The sequence below is a fragment of the Lethenteron reissneri genome, chromosome 17 (genome assembly GCF_015708825.2).
Source record: "Lethenteron reissneri isolate LAM-NWPU_2019-01 chromosome 17, ASM1570882v1, whole genome shotgun sequence".
In the NCBI taxonomy this organism is placed as follows: domain Eukaryota; kingdom Metazoa; phylum Chordata; class Hyperoartia; order Petromyzontiformes; family Petromyzontidae; genus Lethenteron; species Lethenteron reissneri.
Window position 1 is genome coordinate 5,118,043 of NC_083795.1, and position 26,002 is coordinate 5,144,044.

Consider the following 26,002-nt stretch of genomic DNA (forward strand, 5'->3'; position numbering starts at 1 on the left):
TTAAGGCCATCAGTCTAACTCTGTACTACAACAAACAAACTAAACCAAAAGTTGACTGGGGCTTAGGTTGTTGGAGTGGTGGGCATTTTGTAGATGAGAAGGGAGAAAGCTATACATAATACAGTATACAGCATGTGGTGAGACTATATATAAGCATATGAATCTGCTGCTGCTGCTGCTCGTGGCGATCTCGGTGTTTGTCGCTGTTGTTGCAGGCAGCCGCCTGAAGACCGCATAGCGACCGAGCTTTTCAGAAGGCCTGAGGAGGCACCAGCCGCATGGAATTCTCGACGCGACAAACTCAAGAACAAAACAACCCCTTGATTGAGTTCAACCCACTTGGAGAGAGACCTTAAAAAGTATTTCAGCAACGCAGTGTGATCAGAGAGCAAATATCCATTGGAGGCGCTATTAGCATGATTTTGCGTTTCTTAAATCACTATTTGCGTGACTATTTACATTACACGGAAAAGTGATTGGCTGGTGAATAAAAAGCATTAATTTTAGATGGAATAAAAAAATTGAACCAGTGTATTTTAATTACTATTCATCTGTTTCATTAATATGCCAATACCTGTACTGTATGAACGTGAATATTCAATTCAGCACTTTAAAGCATGAGCAAACAATTGTCATTGCATTTGTAGCCCATGCCAGATCAATATTGCAATGGGCACAGACATCAGGGGCTGAGCATGACTAACCTCAGCATAGATTTGTTTTTTTTTAAAGCAGATAGTGCCCCCTTGTGTAAAGTAGAACATAGCAATGCCGAAACTTCTCAAGGTCTATGCACTGAAAGGTGGTGAGTTGAAAGTTCGCGCGATGTCATTCGCGGCTGCTCGTGCGACTTGGTGCAGGCGTCGTCGTTTTGGAGCCAAACAAATTAGAAACGTTACCAATTTGAATAAACTTATAAATGTAAAGGTAGCAACACGAATTTAACATAGACGACTTGAATTGCCAAGGGTGTATGAGGTATACGGCTGCCATGCTTAATGCATGCTTAATACATGCTTAATACATGAAGTTTACATAGCGTAGCTGTTTAGCTTTCATGTTGTGTATTGTCAATTTAGCGCCACGTGCTCTTCTGAGAATGAATTTCCTGAAGAAGCTCTCAGCACATGGGGTGAAACGTCGGTCATCACGTCAAGCAACGCACAGTGCAACCTGCAAACACATCGCAGGGTTTTTTATATGGTATCTAATTAAAATAAAGGAATTCTGTATTTTTTTAATAAATGGAATCCACAACGACACGCAACTGACACTCGTGTGATAATATCACTTTATTAAAATGAGAATTGACAAAAACGTAGTACATTCAGCTTAGTTAGCACTTAAACAATACATGCACTAACGTTATTTCAGATGTAAAATATGTGAATAGTAAGATGTGAACAGATAATTCGAAGAAAAAAACAATACCCAACGATTCACTTAACGCAATTGGGTGACTTGTCATGAATGACATTTAGAAACCACAGACCATATTGAAATGAATTGAGAGCTTTAGAATCAAACGTGGAAGGGGAAATCAATTACATGATCTCTTTTGAAGTACACAACACTTAAGCGTCAGTTTTGTTTGTATTGTGGCTGGAGCCTTCTGGTCTTAGTATTTCGAGTCTTCTTGATCCCTTCATCTTGCAAAATATGATGGTTGTAATGAACATAATCAACACGACCATCAATATACCTGGGTGTAGGGGTGGGTGGTTAAAACGGGAAAAAAATTAGACAACAAACAAATAACTAAATTAGTGAATGCATGCGCTAAAACAATTATCTCTATTCACCTCGATAAAAACTGAGTTCCAAGACTCTCCCAGGATGGTCCTGCATTTGGGATTCTTTGGCCAATCAGATTAATGGGGGGGTTTGTTTCATATGGGAGGAAACTGGTGTGCCCGAATAAAAGACACGCAAAAAATATGATAGATTTAAGAATCTATTGCTGTACTGTTATCTACTGGGCACCTCGATGCTTAAGTAAACAACAGGTGGTATATTAGTATAAAGCGGGAGGTTATGCTCATTGGATTCTACCACCTGCTGGTAAAAGGCTGGTCCGATCAGTGTGATGATTGATGGTCACAAAGTACGGCCTGCTAAGCAAGCCAGAAATCTCGGTGTGTCCCCCAATCCATCTCTAACCTTTGAGGCGCGTATTAATAAAATCAACATGACCAGCATTAATAAAATCGTCAAGGTCGCTTTTTTTCTTGTTTACGGAACATTGCCCGATTACGTCCCGTCCTCTGAGCCGCTGATGCGGAGAAATTGGTTCGTGATTTTATTTTTTTCACACTTTGACGAATGAAACGCCGAGCCATCTGGAACTTCTAGTACGGTACTTTTTCGACTCGAGCCAGCTCAGAAAACAGCTGCTAGTGTCCTGGCCCGAACTCCTCGTTCAGAACATAACGCCCCGCTTCTTGCATCACTTCACTGGTTGCTGATCAAATTACGCATAGAATTCACAGACATCCTCCTCCATGTATTTAGAGAGTTGCTGCACCCCTACTCTTTTTTAAACAATAACTCTTGAGGTCGGCAGCCCAAGATCCCCTCTGCATCACCACGATGGAGCTCAAGTCCGTGGGCGATTGAACCCCGTGCTTTTGTGCCACTTGGATTGTGAGACTCTCTGCTAAAAGCTGTCGGTAGTCCCGGGGTCGGTTCGGATCTTCAAGTCCCGTCTAAAAAATGTATCTTGCAGAAGGCATTTCCTATTTTAGCCCAGAGCCACTTCTAACCAACCCCATCCCCATTGTTATTGATGTAAGTGCCTTGTCATTTTGTGAAAGACGCTACATAAGATGTAATTATTATTATTACCAAGCAGTTTCCCTTCCAAATTAGTAATACCAGAGGCCTAAAGAACACAATAATATAGATATATAGCCATGAGAGTGCACATATGCATGTGTTTAACATTCCCTTATACAAATGCATAAATATATTAATACATTCATAATAAAGGTTAATGGATTACATTGTGTAAATATAAATGTGTCGTTTACCCCCATCTAACACAAAAACCTTCATTAGGAATAATATTGGTCGCGAAAGCCTACGTGTTACATGTGAATACATTTATGCGTATAGTTACAACCTGTTGTTAAAACACATGGTCGACAATGTCATGTTTAGTTTAACAGGAGGTGTGCCTTCATGTTCTGCCCAGCCACCCATCAAACTCGTCATATCCGGCACCTGAACTGAATTACTCATGGTATGGTTATGTATGTATGTTGAACTTCTTTCAAGTGCTACGTAGCCAAACCGTGCTAATCTGAGATGCTTTCGAAGTCTGAGATTCTCTTGCAGTGATTCACCTACGGCAATCGGTTCAAACACTATCTCGTCGCATTAGTGTCAAAATCATTTATTACTTTCAAAAATATGTGTACATTTAGTAAATCGGCAGGTCGCATTTGTGGTGGGTTAAAGTGTGGGTACCCCCCCCCCCCCCCCCAGCTATTACACCACGTCTGGCTACAATCGAGGGGTTTCAAGTGGAAATTAATTACAATTAATTACAGAACTGCACCTTTCCCCGTACCTCCGATTTCAGCACGGTTGATTACGTACGGTGCGAAAGAAGTTCAGCATACGGCACATTCATATACATTTATAACCCATTCCTTAAAGTACACATTTCAAATAATGCTGTGTGTGCTCGCTTACATATGATCCAGAGTGTGTAATTAATGCTACTTTCTCCACTATTCACAGCAAAGTTATTTTGTGGACATTGTTTTGGGCACCAGTCGTATCTTTCTTCATGTGCATGACAAACTATTTTCAGAGTTGGTAAGCTGTTCTGTAAAAGATAAAAGGGTTGTTGTTATTATTCAATGTCATGAAGGTATGTATCGACATTGGAAGTACTATATAGATATCATTCCAGCGTCAATCGTTATATTAGAATATTTGTATTCCAGTTCATAAGTGGCTAACACTTAAAATAATGCTTACTCAATTTGCTGATATATGACAGACATTTTATTTTCGTTACATCGTTAAAATGGGTATTTTTTTTCTTAGTAGATGCTCCGGCAAGTAAGACACACCCCAACAAGAACCACCAACCGCCACTAAGTAGCGGTAACGTCCCCACGGCGCTTGTGCCAGGCTATATGCATTTCAAGGACACGTGAAGGTTGGTGTGTGTGTGTGAGTGTGAATCATCCACTCACACACACGCACACACCTACCGGACTTTTACTTTGTAATACACGGGATATGAAATTATAGTCTGTAAAAACACGGTAAGCTGTACTGCGGGCAGACCGTCACGCAGTAAGCACTCACATTGCACAAATTCGTGCATTCTCGGCAGGTCACTTCAACCTGAACCTTCTTGTCCACAAGGCTCTGAATAACGTTGTAGTTTGTCTGGAAGTCACTCTTGAGTGGATTTTCAGTCAAGTCCAGCTTCTTGAGATTCTTTTGAGATTTGAATAAGTCGACGACGAGCTTATCGATGTTGCACGCTGGCCAACAGACGGACAGGAGACAGCTTCAGTGCGTGAAGCATCACAAGTGTATACACAACTGTACTGTTGTAGTAGGTTTTTACCCTTTAAACTGGTAAAAAACTGACACCTTTAAACAAGGCATCATGTTTGCAATAACCGCAACACAAGCAGTCAAAATGCAAACAGAAAGAAACAACTCTGATAATGGTAATGATATGCACTGTCCTTGAAGTTGATTGGTCCACACCCGAGACAGCTTTCCTTAGAGCCTAGTCTCACATGGTGTTGGACCAGATGACGCCAAAAGGCGTACAACTAAAAAAACAGTGCACTATCAGAGTATTGAGAGCTCGGGTAAGCATTTACACTATGAGACCTCTTTTACCAGTGGCAAAATATAGTAGTAGGTTTTTACCCTTTAAACTGGTACAAAACTGTTGTAAGGGACGACCAAAACAAGTGTGCTACATTCAGGATTTGGTGGGTGAATTTACCGATCACTTCCAAACAACAGCATTTACACGTAAAATGTGGTGTCAGGGATTTGCCCTCGCATTTCCCATCACTTTAGTTATAGTTTAACAATGATCTCAAAATAATGAACATTTAAATTATCTAACTATTTTAACAAGGCAAGAATACTTTCTACTCAAGAATGCAAGGCATTACAGTGTGTGTTGTATGTATAATTTACATTGTGGCCTAAGTCTGTCAAAAATAAAATAAAGATTGCAATGTAAGTGTAAATTATACAATAACTCTTCGTATCCACGGTAAAATGTGGGAACCAATATCCAGTATGCTATTCTGTAATCCTTAAAGGTTATCGACACATTTTCTCCACTTTATCAAGACATCACAGATAATTAAGCAATTCTAGGAATAGGACCTCTGAACACAGGAGTTTTTGTTACAGCTTTCCAGATAAGCTAATATGGTAGAGGAGTTCTGGAGTATAGTTTTTCTATGCTCCACTTATTGTTCACTTTAACGAGATGAATCAACAAATTCCTCACAAATACGGTGTGATTAATAGAGAGCTTATAACTCTAATGGCATGATCCCAATCCCTGTGGTGTGCCTTCACCTTTAAAGCTAATGATTTCGAGATGTTCGCAATTTTCAAAGTCATTTGCGTTGAATGTCAGGTTGTTGCTTGAAATATCAATTTGTTCAATGCGGGATGATGGAGGAAAATGTGGCACGTTCACGATCTTCATCTTCGTCAGATTAAGAACCTACAAGTACATTGAAAACAAAAATGAAATTACATTGCAGTGCTGCACAATATATTTAAATGTGTCAATAATTTGAATTAAAAAAAACATGCAAAATGCCTATTCTCAATGAATATTGAAATTAATTTTAAAAAATATCACAATCTCCGTGAAGTGCAGGTATGGACATACGAATGCAGTATGTGAGATGCTGCTAATGCATATGTACCTTGAGATTTCTAAGTCGACGGAAATCCAGTGTGTCCGGAGAACGCATTGATAGCTGAGGCCCAAGAGAGAGCATCTTCAATTTGCCATTACGACTGCTGAAATCTGATGAACCAGTAGTTACGTTAGATATATGAAACAAACAAAACTTATATCACTCAATTAGTGGGTGCATATCCAATGTTGTCCATTATGCAGCTCAGGCTATTGCAGACTTTTACTCGAGCAGGGTCATAAATATGTTTTAATATGCAGTCTATGGTGACATGTTTACAGCTTCACAATAAACTTAATTTGATTTGTCATTTAAATCCATGTCACTTCAGCCACTTAAGATCAGATTGAGATACACCCTTTGCAAGGGAGTCCTGAATGACATACACGGGTAAAACCTAATAATAAATCCGAAATAAATCACGTACACATGTTCACAAAAGGCAGCTTCCTCATAAAAATTTGATTTATAGAAATGTATTCCTAGGAATGTAATAACATATGAAAACATTAAAACTAGTCTTTCTCTATAAATATTGCTACAATTTGAATTGGATTGATTTTATACTTCAATGATTTATTTGTCATGCATAAATGTATATACACGGGGGGGGGGGGGGGTGATGTAGTTGTTAGAACACTGCAACAAGTTTGATTCCTGGCCATTGGCCCCCACTTCAAATGACCCGAATGGTGAATTGTGGCCAATCAACCCCCATGGCCAAAATAGCATGGAGATTCCTCCAGTCATCAGATGATAATTCATATTTGTATTCATATATCTATAATTAATTCCACTTTACTGACAATTGTATATTGCAATCATTAATACATATGAGACAACTTAATTTGATATATTTGATGAAATGATAATAATAAGAAGAAGTGTACTGAATGCATACCATTAATTTTCAAGAAGCGATTTGAATAGATGCTGAGAGTGTGCAGGTTGGGTAGATGTTCAATGAGTTTCGTGGGGAATTCAGAGAGTTTGTTTTCCTGTAAGTAAAGTTCTTCCAAACACTTATTCCCTCCAAAGGAATTTTCAGACAAATTCTCTAGGCCTGAAGCATTGAGATAGAGTATCTGGACAAAGCAGTTGGGTGGATAAAGCATCGATTAATGGATTGATATATATATTCTTAAGATCACGACACAGGCATCAAATCACACGTACAACAATACATTTTTAAAATGTGTTTGTTTACATATGTTCATGTCATCCGTGCAACCACTAAAGGCCATAACATCGATTCTTGAATTTTCAAGAATTCATCCACTCGCTGGGGAATTCACTTGAATGTTGCACACCCTGAACGTGTAGCATTGCTATAATGTATTGACAAAAAAAATGTAGGCACCAGTGTCTCTTGCCCAGAGGTAATGTGAACAAATATAGCAACGGAAAGCGTTTGTAATGTGAAAATGCTGTAAAAACCTTTCACTACTGCCGGGCGGTGGTGGGCCATCTGCATCGGATAAAGTGTTAAACCCTTGTACACGTGGGTTTTCTCCAGGTGCTCTGCTTTCCTCCCACATGTATGAACATTAATTGATTGTTCAATAACACCGAAATATATAGTGGACCGCAGAACATGGACGATAGGGAGGGAGGGCAGGATTAAATCTCAATGTTATTGTATAGACTCTCATGGATTTCCTGAAACCCATACAATCACACAGAGACCCAGACTCACAAAGACTCGCATGGAGACCTCTGATTCTTTCTTCATATAAGATAAATATACCCATTGTAGTCACGTGGATTTTTCTCCGATTTTCCCCTCCACGTTTAAAGTGTTTGGCTGCTATAAATTTCCACATGATAATAAGCCACTTCGTTGAGCTATCATTTGTGACAACCATGTCGCTTCTGAAATATGGCTACACAGCTAGTGAACCTTACCTGGTAAATAATAAAAAATAGTTTTTAGTTTGATGCTGGCTCACTGTCTGGCTGCCTTTCCCACTCTTCTGTGGTTCCTCGCGCCACTTGAGAGCCATTCTCTCTCTTCGAGGGCGAGCAAAGTATGTGCTCATTACAAGTTGAAAGTATGGGTTATTACTACCAAAAATAATTGATTTCACTAATTACATACAGCAAATATGAATAGCGAAATACACCCTTGCATGTGTGCCGACATTTTGGAAACAAAAAGAGACAGGCAGGTAGGTGTCCAAGCAATAAATATCAAACAGTTATTTTCTGGAATATATTTTTAACCATGTATATAAAAAAAAAACATATATAGAAATAAACAATGAAAATAAATACAACAAAGTACATTTTATCGTCTGTATTTCAAACCCACTTACTGCATTACAACGAATGCATTTTTGAAATACATTTAAAAGAAATAAAAAATATAAAAAGTATGTATTGCCATGTTCACAATCGCACTGAAATCCGTTTGGTTAGCGTGCAGTATTGCGGTTTTAAAAAATTGCCAGCCTACCAGACCTAATTGGTAGAGTTGGAAAGTATGCTAATGCAATGTGCTTACGCTGCACCGTGTTAATTCACATTTTCAGCTTTAATCGCCATGTTTTCACAAGAAAATAGCATTCACCAAAATGTGAACCAAGGCCTGTTGAGCATAGACTACAGTATATCTATCCTGTCTGCTGTTAATGAGAATGCTATTGGTCATGGCTCATCATTACTATTATTCAACAAAAATGTTCAACACTTCTGAGAATTTGCAACATTACCACAAGAAATGTGCCCCCGGGGTCTGGAGACCACCTGGAGAAGATTCCAGGCCATGTGTTGACAATGATGGCGATCAATGACTTTTTGAAGCTATGAACATACATTTGTTATCATGTTACAGTGTATTATCCGTTATTTCTGCATTAGAAACGATAGTCCCATATAAGTATTAACATTTTTTGAAGCACCCTGTATAGACACTTAATGCGTTTAATAGCTGTACACATCATTTGCAAATTATGTTAGCTGTTTAAAATGCGCCCTCACCGTTAAGTTTTGAATGGGTCGAAAGCTCTCTTTGCCAATGCTTCCAATGTTGTTGCCACTCAAATCGATGGTTGTCACGGAGTAGCACGAGTTGGTCCATGATTTAACCTCGGTGATGTTCCTCCGACTGAGGTTCAGCCGCTTGCCAGGCCCTTCACAAAAGAATGTCTCCGCCGTGAGCAGCGCAGAGGTCATAAAAACCAATGGCACCAGCATGGTTTTTCTCATCTTCTGCGGACAAGAGACAGGAACAGTGAGCGATGATAAAAAAAATATTGCGATAGAATAATTTTGTACAATTAAATGCAATACTGCGGAAAGTCAACAGTGGTTGTTCTAGCGATGAAACGAAACAAAAATTAAACTACTTTTTTTATTTTACCATGTAAGCCCCGCTGAACTATATAGCTCTTTTTCAGACGCGACCTGTCCACAGATGACAACTCAACGAAATGGCTTATCACGTGCAAATGTATCGCAGCCAAATAATCTTAACGCATGTTTAGAAATGTGGAGGGAAACCCAAGCGACCACGGGGATAGCATGTAATTTCCAAATATACAGGTGTCAGGGTCGAAATCTAACCCATGAACTCCTCTAAACCAGGCGAGGTAGTTAACAATTTGCCACAGTGGCGCCATAGGAATGTGACATTTCCAATTACTAACTGCCAGTGGAAATTAGAACACCAACCCAATGGTAATATGGGTAGGAATATTCTCTGCTTTACTTAAAATGCAAATAATGACCCGCTCACATTGACTTTTCAGAATAGGAAGAAAAGCATAATAATATACAACTCTGTTATCAATCTTCTGCTGAAATATCTTCCCTTGCTGTGTCCGTGATGGTGGTTGTTCAACCATACTTCACCACGCTGGGCAGTGCAGGTTGGTGAATGAGGGGCGAAGTGACGGTTAAGTTATCAATCACCACCAATGTTAACTACCGCCAGGAATCGAACACAAGTGACTCTTCAGAGCACAAATATCCCATTTGTGGAGCAAAAACGCCGCGTAGTGAATTTATATATTACTGCACATATGCACTTAAATAGAGTAAATATAATAAAGCTGCTGCGATAAATTATAAAAATCACGGTGCTTCACTTTTACGTATATAAAGTTGCGAATGAGATGTAAAATGTGTACAACTTACCACTTCCTTTAACAAACCCTGCCAAGCTGTTATTCAATTTCAGCGTTTACTGTTAAAATTAATTGCTGAGATTTGAAGTTCCAAATTAGATTCCTCACATACAGTTGACCCAGGGAGTCAAGAAATGGTGACGCTTGTCTCTGAGTTTCTGCTCAAACTTCAACGTGGAGAGCGAAATTCTGAGAATATAAGGAGACCATTTATGGCAAGGTGCAAAGCCGTTCCCCACAATGAAGGACATTGGTTCTGGGCATTGGCCCTCATCCCACATCGCATGCTTTGGAGAGATAAGGCCGCAGCTGTGTGTGGGTATGGAGGACAAAGCATATGTTGGAATTTGGAAGCACATAATCCTGGAGCCTAATTAAAAGCGCTTTAGATCAGACTTCGGGGTTGAGAAGTTGTCATGAAATAAAAACTCAAGGTTATAATGATGCATTATTTATTTTTCAGACTAAATTCAGTTCCAACTAATTAAAACTTCAGGAGTTTAAAAAGAAAGGTTTAACGGTAAGAATGAATCACGTGCAGATATGAAAGTAACATAAATCAACAGGTTTTGGTGTATGAAAATAGAAGAAGAAGCCCTTTGCTCATCCCCTGCGAGAATACGACCCCCTCATGCCATGTCAGTCCGCAAGGATTGTATAAACATCTTTCACCAAGCTGGTCTTTGTGGTTTGGTAAAAATGGGTGGGCAGAGGTGGGGACATGACCAGTTTAGGTATTTTTATTTTATTTTAGCAGGTAAGACCCACTGAGCTATGTAACTCTTTTTCAGAAGCGATCTGGCCACAAATGATAGCTCTACGGAGTGGCTTATCATGTGGAAATTTATAGCAGCCAAATACTATAAACGCGTGTCGATTCTAACCATGGAGGTAAAAACCGGAGGACCCGGAGAAAAATCCACGCGGCCACGGGAGAGGCTGCAAACTCCAAATATACCACAGACGTCATCAGGGTCGAGATCGAACCCACAACTGCCTCTATAGCAGGCGAGGAAGTTAATTAACATCTCCTAGCCACTGCCACACCCCCGGCCAGGAATCAAACTCAGGTCTCTATGTTCACATCGCAGCGGCATCAGTTCCCAAAAGTCAGCAACCAGTCATCGTTTCCAGTGGAATGACACGGATCTGCACGCGTGATCATTGGTACATTTGCACTCGTTTCAAGCAATTGCTTTGCTTGCTCACGCCACCGCTGGTGTAAGGGCCTCAACTACTGGCAACTCTTGGTCTACTCTTCCAAACTGACTACATGCTACCACACGCTAACCTGCCGATTGTGAGTGTGCCCATGTATGCTGCTGGATGAACATATCGCACGGGGAGATCGAATTAGCGAACTCGGTAATGCAAGTCCCGTCCAGTGGGCTAAGGGGCCATCCATTGAGTAGGCACGCAAAGATCTGTCAAAACGTGTCCTCCCCCCCATCCCTGTACGCACGCGGACTTTTTACACCCCCCCCCCCCCCGAATCCTATAGAACGGCCGATATTTAATCCACGCAGAAACGACCAAGGATGAATCATATTAACGTGTTTAAGCAAACAGATAGTCCACCGCCGGCTGCATTAAAGGATTAAGTTGCGCACCTTGGCCACTTATTTTGCTGAGCTGCGTGATAGCTGCAGTCAGGGTCACGGTGGCACACGAAGTGACACCTCTCCCACAGTCCCACTTCTCCCGGCAGTACTTGTTGTCTGGCACCTGAAGAGACTGAACTGTGGCTCATTTGAAGGCCAATGTAGACAAATTATTATCGAGGCTTCACCCCCCCCCCCCCGTTTCCTATGCTTTCGTACATTGTTAGTAGACCCCCCCCCCATACGCAAGCTACGCATTTGGGTTAACCCCCCTCCATGCGTATGCACTAAAATCTAAATGGATGGCCCCTAACAATAAAAACCCCGGCAGCTGCTTTCGATTTTCGGTTGACATTTTAAACACTTTACAATTTATAGCTCTTAGACATATTTCTTACCGTTTCGCCATTTCTTTCACACGATTGCCGGGAATAAATAAATAATTACAACCCAGCTGTAGACACACTAATATAAACAAAATGTGTTATCCGGCAAAACCTCATTTGTTTCCACAGATAAAGCCATGACGCAGAGGTGGTAATGCATTCAGCTGCATAAGCTGAGAAACACAACCGTTGGTGTGTTGCCAACAGACGTTTTTATCACACCGAAGGGATACAAAGAAAGGAATAAGCGCTATTTAATCAGTCCACCTCAACTGCTATGACGTCGTTCATAAACATGGGTCATTAATGAACAGTACAGAAGTGTGCAAAGAGGAGTGGAGAGATTCACGCTTCGAATTAGAGAGACCGAACGAGACAAAAAATGTATTCGAGAACAACATATGGCCGACGGTTAGGAATAATAACAGTGGCACCCAAGAAATGCAACGTGTCCGAGAATTATGGCTGGCGCTGAAGCTCTGTTGAGCCACATCGGATGTGAATGCATCCAACAGAGGATGGACACTCATGACAACGAGATGTTATCTTTATTTCTAACTTTGTTTCAATATCCCATTATTAAATGCAGGAGTGGGGAACATATACACAGCCCAGCGCACGACTTCATATCACGTGGCCCAGTAGTATTTGTCCATCACCGCATCTTCGCTGAACTAATCGGGTAATAGAGGGGGGGGGGATATTTAAACCTGACAACACGTACAATGTTTCTAACTTCAGCGCGCCGAATAATTTCTATCACTGCAAGGGGCCTCTCGCAGTGTGACACAAGTGACTGAGAGGTACATCTTCATGTGTGGCCCACCAATAATACTTTGAACTGCCCGATTTGTGCCCCGGTTAGGAAAACGCCCCCCCCCCCACCACCTCTGACTTAAAAGAATTGGCAAGTGCCTTAAAGCGACACCCCCTCCCCTCCCTTCTACCCCACAGCGGGTCAATTGGCAGGTCGCGTTTTGTGGTGGGGGATAGGGTGTGGGTACTCCCCCCCCCTTCTCTTCTAAGATGCCTGACCAGCGTGGAAGAGTAGGCCAAAGTTACCACGTGTAATGTAACCGTGTTGTTTTATAGAGCACGTCATGTTTACTGCAGTCTAGTCTTTTTACGTCCAACCATATGTAAATTAATGCGGTGAATGTCATTGAGGCATAACTAAAACAACACAAAGCCACACTTCCCATGTGAACAGATTGCGTGAGGTGTAAATGTGGGTAGCGAAACACAACGCCGTGTCTCTGAAACAGAATTAATTTTTTTCGATTTAAAGCTTTCGTGACTGCAGGGATTCATCTTGTTGGTTCTTTCGGTAAAGTCACGTCGAAGGGAAGTAATAAAATAATAAAAACAAAACATAATAAAATATTATATTATTATATTATTTTATTATGTTTTGTTTTTATTATGTTTTGTTTTTATTATTGTATTACTTCCCTTCTACGTGACTTTACCGAAAGAACCAAGAAGAAGAATTTATTTTGATACACGTGACCCCCATTTCTGTGAGTCTTTACGTGTGTGAGGATTGCAAGTGCTGTAAAGGTCAGAGTGCCCTGGCACAGATGTTGGATGTACCACCTGCTAAAGTAGTAAAGTGCTCAAGGGAAAACAAAAAAAACACACAAAACTCGTATTGCAGACGACTTTGATGTGACCTAACGGAACGACGCAACACGCAAAATGAATACACCGCAGACATGAATGAATAAACGGGCGACGCTTGTAAAGTATGTTTCATTCGGTCCCACGTCAAACTTATGGCATGACTGGAATAAATACCACGTAAAACTTGAATATACTTAGTACTTTTTTTCAATATAGGTTTATTCACGATACAGCCATTCATTCATTTCTTGTTATACACGTGTCTCTTGTAGCTTTGCTGATAACCCGTCTTTTGCGAGTTCAGGTCAAACCAACGTATGTACTTTATGCATGCTAAACTCATCGGAGATGCGGGTGGGGTGGGACAACAAACTAAACACAAAAAAGCAGTTCTAAAGAAATTCGTTTTCAATCGAGACGATTTAAAAGTGCACAACTCCAATGCTCTCTCCACATCGTCGCTTGAGACGCTGTGGAGGAGCCAGAGGGAGACAGATGCCTCCCGGCTGGAGGAGTGTCACATGAACAGGGCGTGCTGGGCACGACCGGGCTGCACCTTCAGACCACGACACTTTATCGACGTTTTATTGCCGTATCTGATGCTCAGTGCAGTTATGGTGTAACAGCGTTCGCTACATAATAAATAGAAACAGGTGAACCAACAGCGTTTTAGACATCCCTACAAGTATTCATGCAATACGGTATGAGAATAGCTTTTCCCCTTTTTTCTAGCACACAAAACAGGTGTTAAGATATTCTTTGGGTCTTTCGGTAAAGTCACGGAGATAGAAAATTAATAAAATGATTTTAAAAAATCACGACGTTTCGATCGCAACACAAGCAATCGTCTTCAGGTGAAAAAATACAGCAGGCGGACTGCTGAGGCAGGAATAGATACAGCGAGAGAGCTGCTGCAGTCACACCAGAGACAGCTTTCTTTAGAAAAAAAAAAGAAAGCTGTCTCTGGTGTGGACCAATCAGTTTCAAGGACAATGCATATATTATCAGAGTATGTTTTTTTTGCATTCTGACCACAAGTATTGTGGTTAATGCAGACATGATTCCTTGTAAAAGGTTTCAGTTTGGTGTTTTAAAATCTTAACACCTGTTTTGTTGCCAGAAAAAAGGGGAACACCTCTTCTCATAATTTGGTACTGGCAAAGGAGGTCTCATGATATGCAATACGGTATTTTGCACTCAAAAGTGTGCGTACACGTTATATTATATGATTAACACGCAATAAAAATACAAAATGTGAGCATTTAGTTTAACACAAGCTCCGGGGTATATTTAATGCCTGAAGTCTCGAGAGAGCGTGTATTGATAGCTTAATATATTTTTCTTGTACATTTCCATATTCCCTACATATTTCACAAAATAAAGCAGCAGCAGTAGTAGCAGGATCCACCTACACAGCAAGTGCCTCTATGTGTCAGTGACTTTGTAGGTTAATTATGCGCAACCGCACTTACAAACCTTGCAAGTTATGCATACATCAGGGTGGTAATAATCTAGTCCAGGCAACTACATTCCATTTTGATTATTATAGAACTGTAGTGACATCGCCGGATGTCACTGTGCAGTGCCGGCCCTAGAGAGTCACGGCGTGCGATGTAGCGACATCGCGGACACCACGATGATGTGGGTGTAGTACCGGCCCTAGAGGGGCTCGGTGAGCACTGGTTGATAAAGCTGGGTGGCACCACGCTTGGCGTGCAGTGCCAGCCCTATAGGATAGGGTGTGGGAGTGCCGGGGTTACTGAAGGCCGTGGCACTCTGGTTGACCCGAGAGGACACGTGACCGGTTAAGTCTACAAAGGGGCCCCAAGTGGGGGCTAGGGGTGGTCACGTGGTCCGGGTCGAGATCCTGCTCGAAGATTCTGCAAGGTGGTCATAGCCAAGGGCGGAGCCAGCCACGCCGCAGAGAATATAAGCCAGGTCCCCCAGAGGGACCTGCGTTGTTGTTCATCTTGAAGAGGCTTTCGTCTGCGTCCTACATTCTACCGAGTCTCCAACACGTGGACCTGGACCCGAGCTGTGGTCCCGGTCCATAGGAGCTAGTTACGTAGTGATTAGTGTAGTTTGCCTGGTGGTCACCACCATAGGTTGTTATTCTGTTAAGGGGCAGTTACCCCATGTGTTGGTGTTAAATAAATGTGTTGCCTCCAAGAGTGCATCTGCGACTCAGTTGAACTCACTACAGAACTGCTTTCAAAGCATAATAGTTGCCAACATTCTTTTTTACTTATCATCAAATGATAGGTTGTAACGATGATTGTAAAAACAAAGATAATGAACATAATATGTCCCATGGTGACAGCAAATGAAAAAAATACACTAATCTTTTCAAGTTTTATCTTGTCAGCTGCCGCCATAGGGAAGGGAACACGAGTCTAAATTCCAAACTCAGAAGTGAGAATAGTTACACCAGCGTTTGCACGACCGTCAGGAATAGGATCCGACCCATGCAGAGCTGTTCCTGGAAATGCACAAAGCTTCACGATCACGTGGCTCCATTGGTTTGACCTGTCTCCTTTCCCCCCTCGTCATCTCCTCATCCCTTCCCTCTGCATCTGGAAGGAAGTGAACATAATTGTGTTTTAATGTATATGATTACAGGTTTACCATATGCATAGCTTATACTTTCCCCACGCTAAAATCATTACATGTTGTCATTTTACACCATCCATTGTCTTCGTCGACATTCTTCATTTCAAAAATGCAGCTTTAAAGTTGATAAAGGCAAGAGATGCAATTGATGGCATGTTCGATTTTTGTGTTTAGCCTATGATGTCGTGATAATTTCTTCGGGAGGCCTAGCAAAAAACATGTAGCTCCCGTAGCAAAGCGAGCTACGCTGCCCTCTGAATTCGGAGCTGTCCCGGCTTGCTACCATGGCAATTAAGCCCTGTTCATGAGCTGAGCTGGCCTGCTTTTTAGTGGCTATGGGATCATGGTACAGTGATACATCGGTTCACGAACGCTTTGGTTCACGAACAACTCGGTTCACGAACAGAAAATTTCATAAAAATATGCTCCGGTTCACGAACTCCGCTTTGGTTCACGAACAGGAGCCGCGGCCATTTTTATGATAATTCCAGGCTGTCACGTGGTCGTGACTTCCTGTAGGAAGATCGTGGAGAGAAGAAGAGACACAGAAAGAAGTAATGTGAGTACTGTGAAGACACTTTCAGTGGTGTGCTTTTTAGCACATACAGTACTGTACTGTACTACTGTACTGTACAATACTGTACTTACTGTATTGTACAGTTCACCCGTTTGAGTGCTTACTGTCTCCCACCCGCCTCCCACCTGCCTTCCTCCATGCCAGAAGTCATCTCAAGCAAGGTTAGTGTTCTCTCTTTATACATTACTATACTGTACAGTACTACAGTAATGTGTATTGTCATTTGTTTCATATTTTTGTGCTTCAAAAACCAAAAAAAAGGTCAGAACGGATTAACCGGATTTACATTGAACCCTATGGGAAACTGTGCCTCGGTTCACGACCAATTCGGTTCACGACCAGAGTCAGTTCACGAATTAAGTTCGTGAACCGAGGTATCACTGTATAGGCCACATAGACACATGTGTAAGGAGTTTTCTTTGTTTCCCACCAGTGGCATCCAAAACTCCTGAGTATTGCTTGTGAAAAAGGACAAATTGTGAAATTAAGTCTGGTAAATTCATATAAAATAAAACAAAAAGCAGACGGACTTGAAGGTGAAACAAAAATAAGCCATGGCTGATGTGAAGACTGACCTTAAACCAAATTAACCGGAATACGCTCGATCTCATCAGATCTCAAAAGCTGAGTGGGTTTGAACCTGGATAGAGCTTGGATTGGTGACTGCCACGCAAGTCAGGTAGGCTGAGGCAAGGCCCTGCTGGCAATACAGAAAAACCTACTCTTGTCATTAACGTACATTCTCCCACGTCTACGCTTCCCACTTTCACCAACCCACACAGCACGGGGAAGGACGCTCATGCCGACAAAATGGCTGTACATGCGTAAGCCAGGCAACCCGTAGGATAGCTACTGCTGCTAGAAACCTCGAGAGGCGTGACTCTCGCCAACCTCCCCACCATCATCACCATCACCATCGTTGTCATCGTCGTCGTCGTCCTCGTCGTGACAGTGCGTGATCTCGGCCGGCGGCTGCGGGTGGAGACAGGGCGGCCGGATTTCGCTCATCGCGCGGCTGAAGCACTTGCGGCGATCGCCCGCATGGCCGCTGCTCGCCGTCCCGCTGGTTGTGCTGCCATCGTAGGCGTCCCAGCCCCCGGCTCCGGAGTCTGTGACACTGAGCGGTCGATTTCGTGTCGATATGGGTGACTGCTGGTTGGCGGCGTCAACCCGAGCATGCTCGACGGTTGACTCGTGAGGCATCTGTGCACATTTGAGGATACGAACATTCACGTTACTCCTGCGTGGGTATTGACTGTTGGGCTGTACAGCTATGTGATATTTGTTTCAAGTTGTACCACGTGTTGTCTGATATTTCGCTCGACATTCTGGCAGCTTCTTGAATCGGTTGCTGAAGTAGCTCCCAAGTGATTCAGCTTCCAACTTGAATCAATTGCTGAAGAAGTTCCCATGATCTGCAGGGAAATGCTGCAGGTTGAAAAACATCCTTCCTCAATAACAATGCCTCTGCTAGTGGACTTGTTGCCAATCTTGGTTGGTTTAAACATCCCAAACTTGACAGATTAAAGTGATTGCGAGTGACCTCGCTGTTGTGGATGAACAGCTCACCTGCCTAAAGTAAACTCACACCTGTGAAGAGGAAAAAGCTCTGTGGGTGTGCAGGTCAGCATGGATGTAATTAAAGAGACTCAACAAATGGACCAGCCAAAAGAACATGCGTAAAACATAAGCATCCTGAAAATCAAGTAGTAGACAAAGCACAATGTTTGCACACCACATGTACACGATCTAACCAAAAAACCTTTATTATCAATGATATTGGTCGCGAAAGCCTACGTGTTAAACACAGTGTATATACACACACACTGCTCCACAACAAATGATGAACATAAGTCAAAATAAGACATTTTATTTATATATACATGTGAAAGTAGAGAGAGAGAGAAAATACGAAATACATATACAAGATAAATAAGGCAGAATGAAACACAAACAACAATAAACATAGCTTGGACTTATATTCTTGGTTCTTTCGGTAAAATCACGTAGAATGGAAATAATCAAATAATACAAATATAACAATCTTTGTATTATTTTATTATTTCCCTTCTACGTGACTTTACCGAAAGAACCAAGAATATGAATCCCTGCAGTCACGAAAGCTTTAAATAAAAAGTTAGCTTGGATTTGCCTATAAATTACAAATATGTGCCTGACCTGCTCAGGAATAAACGCAAACATATGTAAAGACAGTGGAATAAACCTACGGTGTGAGTGGACTAGTGGCCACAGGAGGTAATGCCAGGGGAGTCAGCTTGCAGTGCGAATGGACTAGTGGCCACGGGAGGTAATGCCAGGGGAGTCAGCTTGCAGTGCGAATGGACTAGTGGCCACGGGAGGTAATGACGGGGGAGTCAGCTTGCAGTGTGAATGGACTAGTGGCCACCGGAGGTAATGAAAGGGGAGTCAGCCTGCAGTGCGAATGACTAGTAGCCACGGGAGGCAATTCTAGGGGAGTCAGCTTGCAGTGCAAATGGACTAGTGGCCACGGGAGGTGATGCCAGGGGAGTCAGCTTGCAGTGCGAGTAGACTGGTGGCTGCGGGAATGATCGAGAATAGGAGCGTGGCCAGAGGACGGAAGGGACAGTAGAATCTGCTGGTAGAGTGAGCGGTCTCAAACCAGCGAGAAGGTTCGGGAATGGGGGCGTGGCCTCGGACCGTATATAAGGGAGATGCGTGGGAGACTTTGGGCTGTTGCAGTGGGGGTCTCCGCCTGTCCGAGTGTGAGCACGTGGCTCCTTAATAAAGAAACCATCTCAAGACTAGTGTGTCGAAGTCGTCTTTATACATATATAGATTAAAACATGAATTTCAAAACAAAGGATCAAAATTGGCACTTACAAAGCCTCAACCACCAGGAAGAGAGGGGTAATGTACCCAGAAGCCAAATGATGAGCAATAAAGCGTGAATGAAATAAAATACAGGAGGGCTGTGGTGAGTGTGTGAACAACAGTGACTGTGAGATGAAGTTTGCATCTGGAGGTTGTAAAAAGTGCCGCATTCAAATATGATGCCAAATCTTTCAGACACTTTTTTTAAAATAGCATAACACTAAATCCACAATAAAGCTTCCAAAGCCTGCGGCCAGTTATTAGTACTGCAATTAGATGATGATCATGATGATGAAGCTTTGATTTATACAGATTTACCTCGCACTGGGAACCTATCATGTGCATTTTGAAAAGCCAATTTAGTCGTCAGCAGTAAATCCATTTTGCACGTCTTCCCACATCTGTGTTACAACTCACGTATGCTGTATGCATGAAAAATATTGGCAATGCCGGTTCATATGATAGATAGTGGTCTTGGTATCCTACCAACTCTTGAGTGCATGAGTATGAGTTGAGTTATATCACATGCATTGCAGTCAAGCGATTAACTGTTGCCAGACAAATTATATAACGAGAATTATCAACAACCAGGCTCAAGTATACAAATTGTGAAACAAATGTTCCAGTGGCATTTTAGTTGCGGTAGAATGTGAATTTTATTTGTTTCGTCTTGAGACTGCTGCAATCTGGAATTTGAAATCACACCGGCATTACCAATCACACACGTGACATCATAGGTTGGCACGTTAATAAATCCTCTTGAAGCAGTGGCGTAGGGCTAAACAAGACACGGCAGCCAGTCATAGGAGGAGTTTGACTTCTTTATTTGGGAGGGGAGTGCAGGGGTTCGCTTTGCCTCTCACAGGAATTGTGAGTATATGTAATTCATTCATTTATTTGAAACTTAATTATAAACTACTGAAATTTAATTAAGAAAGGTGTCCAGTTTGGGAGGGGCGTTGCCCCCCCCGTGCCCCCCATGCTTCCCCCCCCCCGCCCTGTGCCCCCCCCCCCCCCGCCTGTAAATTCCGCACATGGGCAGCCTTGGTCCACTGTGCTTCCCTTTACTTTAAATGCAGGTGGGTCAACGACAAACAAGATCATGGGGAACTTGGTCAGCTGTTGCCCCCACCCGCTTGCTTCTAAAAGTTGCTAAACGAGGTACGGGGAGACTCGTCACTGGTGCTTCTCTTTCGCTTTGCACGCAGGTGCGTTGTGAATGTTGTGAATGTTGGGCCGGGCAACGTTGGACCTGGGCAGCTGCGCTCCCCTCCCTTTTGATGCAGGCGCATTGCAAAATAAACACACAACTTTGCCGTGCTCGCTGTTGTAACAACAATAAAAATTCAAATGTATAACGCGTATTCCATCCTAGGATCACAATGCGCAATGCATGAAAAGCAGGAAACAAAAACAGAACCAGGACCACCGACCAAACTAAAGAGGGAAGGAAGGCCATTTTAACGAGATGGGTTTTAAAAGCAGACTTAAATACATCTACCGACTCGTATTGCCTGATTTCAAGTTGGCAATGCGTTCCGCAGTTTTTGTGCCACGCAAACAAAAGCCCGATCACCCAAAGAGCGCAACCTAGACCTGGGAGTGCTGAGCAGGTGTTGTGCGAACGAGCGAACTCACCAGCACGTGTGGGGCACGGAAGAGGTAGCTGAATGGGTAGTGCAGCATGTTGATGCAGGAGGCAGCGTAGATGTCAGCGTAGCGCATCACTTGGCTCGCGAAAAGCGTCTGCCTGGACCCGCTACGGAAAAGGCTGCCCATCATGCCGTAGCACATGTCCATGTCATGTGTCACTTTCTGGAGAGAGACGAGGAACGGGTCATTGGGACGATGCAAAAGGGTTTGGGCCTTGCACACATTGCTCACATGACGTACACTCTCTCAATAATCATTAATTATATTCTTATAAGCTGGCCCATGGGGGATGGAAGGTGTGAGAAGATTCACACGGAACAACATATGACCGTATTTTCAAAATACTCACTGTCCCGATTAATAATGAAACATAACAACAGTTTGCGTGCATTGCGGAGAATCACCAGGAGACACATCTGTCAACTGAAAGAACCGATGTACAATTAATAACATAATACAACATGTTGCTGGCTATTTAATGAGTAAGAGTAAAGGTGGAGCCCTGCAATTGCATGCTCACGTCACTGTCGGCAGAAGGGCTTCCACTCAAGGGAGCTTTTGAGAGATCGATCCTTCTCAAAGCGTGTTTGTTGACCTACTCGTCAAAGCTGTGCCAGACATCTGGGCAGGGGCGGTTTCTTCATTAGGGCGATTGGGCGACGCACCACCAATGTCATTCAACCACAGAGTCACGCTAGCCGTCACTGTGCCTCTGGATATAGTCCAATCAGCGTCATGTCACGTTCTGTGGAGTACCGCCTCTTTTTGGACGATTTCACTCCGGCTGAGAATCGCCCCGAGTGGCCCCATAGACTTACATTGAAATATGTTTTTTTTCGAACGGCGGGCGCTCCAATGCATTCTCTATGGCTTCCGGGAGGGCTTGCACTAACGTGCTTACGTCATCATACGTGCTAACGTCATCATACGTAAGCACGTTTCATCCAACAATATAATTTATCGCCACCTAGTGGAATCTTTAATAAAATAAACTTGAGTGGTTTGTTTTAATAGTGAGTATAGAAACAAACAAGATGTATTGTAAGAGTCACTTTATTTTTCATTAATATTAAAGAAGTGAAGTTGCCTTTACATGCTTAAGCTGTTAATTTATCCATTGCATGGGTGGACCTTATCCTTATCAATCATCCAGACATTTGCCCCCCCCCTGAGAGATTTTGCAGGAGCCGCCACTGCATCTGGGGAATGGTGGGAGTACCCACGCACACTTCACCCACCACACTCGACTCGCCAATCAACTGTGCTGTACCCATGTTACACTGCTCTGCAGACAACGGTGGCGGGCAGGAGGGAGGGCGATTTAAGAAACTCGCTGATTGTTTCAACTGCCGCATTTGGTGATCGAACTAGCAACCTGTGAATCCAGTCGAGTGTGCTAACCATTACACCATGTCTGCGTGTATAATAAGCAGGCCGAGTCCAAAATGTACAATCCTATCGTCATTCCTCGCTTAAAAGATCCCCACGTCATATGAAGAAGATGAAGGAGGAGGAGGTGAAGGGAAAAAAAACACCTACAACCAATTCTAGATTTGAAGCTTTCGTGACTGCAAGGATTCATACTTTTAGTTTTTTCGGTAAAGTGACGTAGGTAAACATTTTTTATTAAAATTAATACAAATAAAATAATATTATTTAAATTTAAATTAATAAAAATAAAATAATATTATTTTATTTAAAATAATATTATTTTATTTTTATTAATTTTTATTTCAATTTTTTTACCTACGTGACTTTACCGAAAAAACGAAGAGTATGGACCTACAACCAACCTTGATGCGCTTCTGCAGAGAGCTGATGTCGGGCCTTTCATTGCTGCTGCTGTCCAGATTCCTGTGATTACGAGCAGAGAAGAAAAAGGCACCACGTGAAAGAAGGGAGTGGGCATTTTTCTGCATGTAAACATGTAAACAAACAAGTTGACCTCCTCTTATCTGAAGTGATGTGAGCAACACACACTATTTTCTGCGATGTTATCCGTACATTTACTCCACTTTTCTGCGGGAAAGGAATTGCAGATAATTGTGAACAGGATGAAGTTGCTGGTGCACCTCTCTTATCTGTGAAAGCTAGCAAGTAATAGGAAGCCGTTCCACAACCAGAGATAACAGAAATAGGGTTGCGTATAGTAGGACTTTTTGTGGACCCTACAACTTCCGTGGATACTAGGAGTTGTGAATAAAAGTTATCTTGTGACAAACAATGGAATATTGTTAGATCTATATAATACACGTGTAAAATATATATACATTTTAATCAGTAATTGTATGTGACCAAAACTAACAATTGCATGCAGTGTTATACACAGCGAGGGTGGTGAAAGTGTGTAAGATTACTTTGTGAACTTACTTGTACAACTCGGCCAAGTATATGTCCAATCTCTGCAATTCCTCAAACAGGGCTACGAGGCAGGAGTGAAAGAACACACAGTGATAGTACTCAGACACTCCAACGGCCTCTCGTGTCACGTAGACTCCCGTGGCATTCCACAGATGCCCCTCCTTAAGGCAAGCTTATTTTTAAAAAATTCACCCAACGTGAAATGTGCAAAGATTTGTTGTAAAAGTAGGGGCTGGGTAGCTGAAGGGTTAGAGCATTGAGTTAGCACCACTGAGAACCCGTGTTTGAATCTGGGTTTCAGCCACTTGTGATTAAACCTGTTCTTCAATTGTAGCGAATATTTGTTCCCAGCCGAGTAACAATTGAACTGCTATAAAAAATAAATCTAACTATTGAAGGATTTCCACTTAATTTTTGCTACATTTCAGTTCTGTGAATTAAACATATCAGTTCAGCTGCCATGTAATGAACATTTCTCTGCAGTTGAGATCACTTGAAAATACTTCAGAAGTAATTCTGTGACATATTGTTCTTCAGCTATTGTCTAACACAGTGATGCATTTATCTGCAGTAATTACGAACGGATGCGTCGTTTCATGTAAATGAGAAAGTAAAAAAGAATCTTGAATGGAATCACAGCCTCAAATTGTGAATATCCATGGCATAGCTCTAACGATTAAGTTGTTACATGCTCAGTATCGAGTATAGCGTAAAACGCAGCAGACCGCTCTTATCTGTCCAGACGTGAAGCTCCAGGGCAAGTTCAGGAATGACCAGGAAAGTCCGCCAACCCTGTCGTTTCTTGGACTTGAGAATGTCTCCAAAGATGTGGTCACCAATGTAGAGAATGTCCTTCCCATTGACGCCCAGGAGATCGCACACCAAGTCTGATGACCCTGCATATCCGGAAGGGTTCACGCAGAAATGGGTTCCAAACCTGTCTGATTTCCACACCTCGTCTTTGACATTTTAACGTAATTTTTGTTTCATGTATTGTATATGTCCAGGAAAGCGTCACCGAGTCTCAAATATTTTTGAGGCGAGTCCTGCTTTGAGACGTTTGCTCAGTTCCTTTTTAAATAGTGTTTTACAGTTTGGAAACAACATTAAAACCAGTGTAGCTGAAGTAAACGTATGGTTTAACACTCAAAGGTTCACACAGATGGATTAATCAGACCACTAACTGGACTGCCATAGCCTGACCATCTCTCAGCAAGCAAGTTTGGTAGTTTAAGATCCTTGAATGATCTGAACAAGGCCCCATCAGTGGTATCCACAATCCTTTGCATTGGATGACAGGTCTGTTATCTGTTAGCATGAAAATAGCAGTTTGCTATTATATTATACAATATTGCACACATTTGTGTACAAAACATTTTCTCAATGCATAACGTCGGTGATAGATTTGAGAAATCAACCACTGGAAAAGTTAACCGGCATGCAAGATATTGAAAATAGTGAACGCACATTTATGTCATGCAATGATTATATATTTTACACAGAAATCATAAAATCAGGTTACTCATCCACCAGGTTAAAGGTGTTTTCCAGATACTCATTGTATATTGTGTGTACGCTCCCGTGATAGAGTTTCAGTTGTCATACGTGATTATCTTCATCATTCTGCTTTTATTGCTGCAAAATACACCTCGTCAGCTTAAAACACAATTGGTGGTAGGACAGTGCAATACTAAGAAAGGAACACCACCTGATCCAGTAATGTAGAACAATGCTTGGAAATGTCTAGGCCCGGGATTTGGCTTATAGTAACCTCACACAATATAATGTTCCTAATAATGACGTCACAAATAAATTTCTATTTAAAGCTTTCGTGACTTGCAGGGATTCATCTTCTTGGTTCTTTCGGTAAAGTCACGTAGAAGAAGGGAAATAATAAAAAATATGTTTATTATTTTATTATTTCCCTTCTACGTGATTTTACCGAAAGAACCAATAAAAATATATTTTTATTATTTTATTATTTCCCTTCTACATGACTTTACCGAAAGAACCAAGAAGACGTCACAAGTATTTAGGTTTCACATTACAACAAATGGTATGACTTTACAATGGCCCTCACTTTAACGTGACTGCGGTGAAATAAACTTACTTCATATAAAAACACAAATGTAAAGGGGTAGATGGAATGAGCATTCTCACCTCCAGAATATACGATCCCATGTTGCAGAGGCCCTGTAAAAGTTCCAATTTTCAGTTGCCCAGTTTCCTTTAAATAGAAAAAATAATGCTTATGACTCAAGCTATATTACTACATTTATAG

General features: G+C 42.0%; 2 protein-coding genes across 7 annotated transcripts in view; both read right to left on the reverse strand.

Annotated features, from left to right (window-relative positions):
• Nucleotides 1-1,328: 1,328 nt before the first annotated feature.
• LOC133343204 (leucine-rich repeat neuronal protein 3-like) lies at nt 1,329-12,195 on the reverse strand. Of its 2 annotated transcripts, XM_061552641.1 has the most exons (9): nt 12,057-12,195; nt 10,068-10,246; nt 8,910-9,140; nt 6,832-7,015; nt 5,937-6,040; nt 5,578-5,728; nt 4,324-4,505; nt 3,697-3,832; nt 1,329-1,702 (listed from the first exon to the last, which is right to left on the reverse strand). In XM_061552641.1, the coding sequence occupies exons 3-9, from the start codon at nt 9,135-9,137 to the stop codon at nt 1,575-1,577; spliced, it is 1,113 nt and encodes a 370-aa protein (XP_061408625.1). In that variant the 5' UTR covers nt 9,138-9,140; nt 10,068-10,246; nt 12,057-12,195; the 3' UTR covers nt 1,329-1,574. The 2 variants fall into 2 exon arrangements, with proteins under 2 accessions (XP_061408625.1, XP_061408626.1); XM_061552642.1 differs by lacking the exon at nt 10,068-10,246.
• A 1,400-nt stretch (nt 12,196-13,595) lies between these two features.
• The window catches only part of LOC133343363 (cytosolic purine 5'-nucleotidase-like), a 50,220-nt gene continuing 37,813 nt past the window's right edge, over nt 13,596-26,002 (reverse strand). For 4 of the 5 annotated variants that reach the window (XM_061552920.1, XM_061552921.1, XM_061552922.1 and 1 more), the window contains 7 exons: nt 25,882-25,948; nt 24,447-24,617; nt 23,731-23,782; nt 23,154-23,214; nt 21,346-21,522; nt 17,769-18,057; nt 13,596-16,240 (listed from right to left, as the gene is read on the reverse strand). In XM_061552920.1, the coding sequence (XP_061408904.1) occupies nt 16,113-16,240; nt 17,769-18,057; nt 21,346-21,522; nt 23,154-23,214; nt 23,731-23,782; nt 24,447-24,617; nt 25,882-25,948 (945 nt within the window). In that variant the 3' untranslated portion in view covers nt 13,596-16,112. Of the gene's footprint in view, nt 16,791-17,768; nt 18,058-21,345; nt 21,523-23,153; nt 23,215-23,730; nt 23,783-24,446; nt 24,618-25,881; nt 25,949-26,002 lie in introns of all 5 variants that reach the window. The other variant, XM_061552923.1, reaches the window with a different exon arrangement.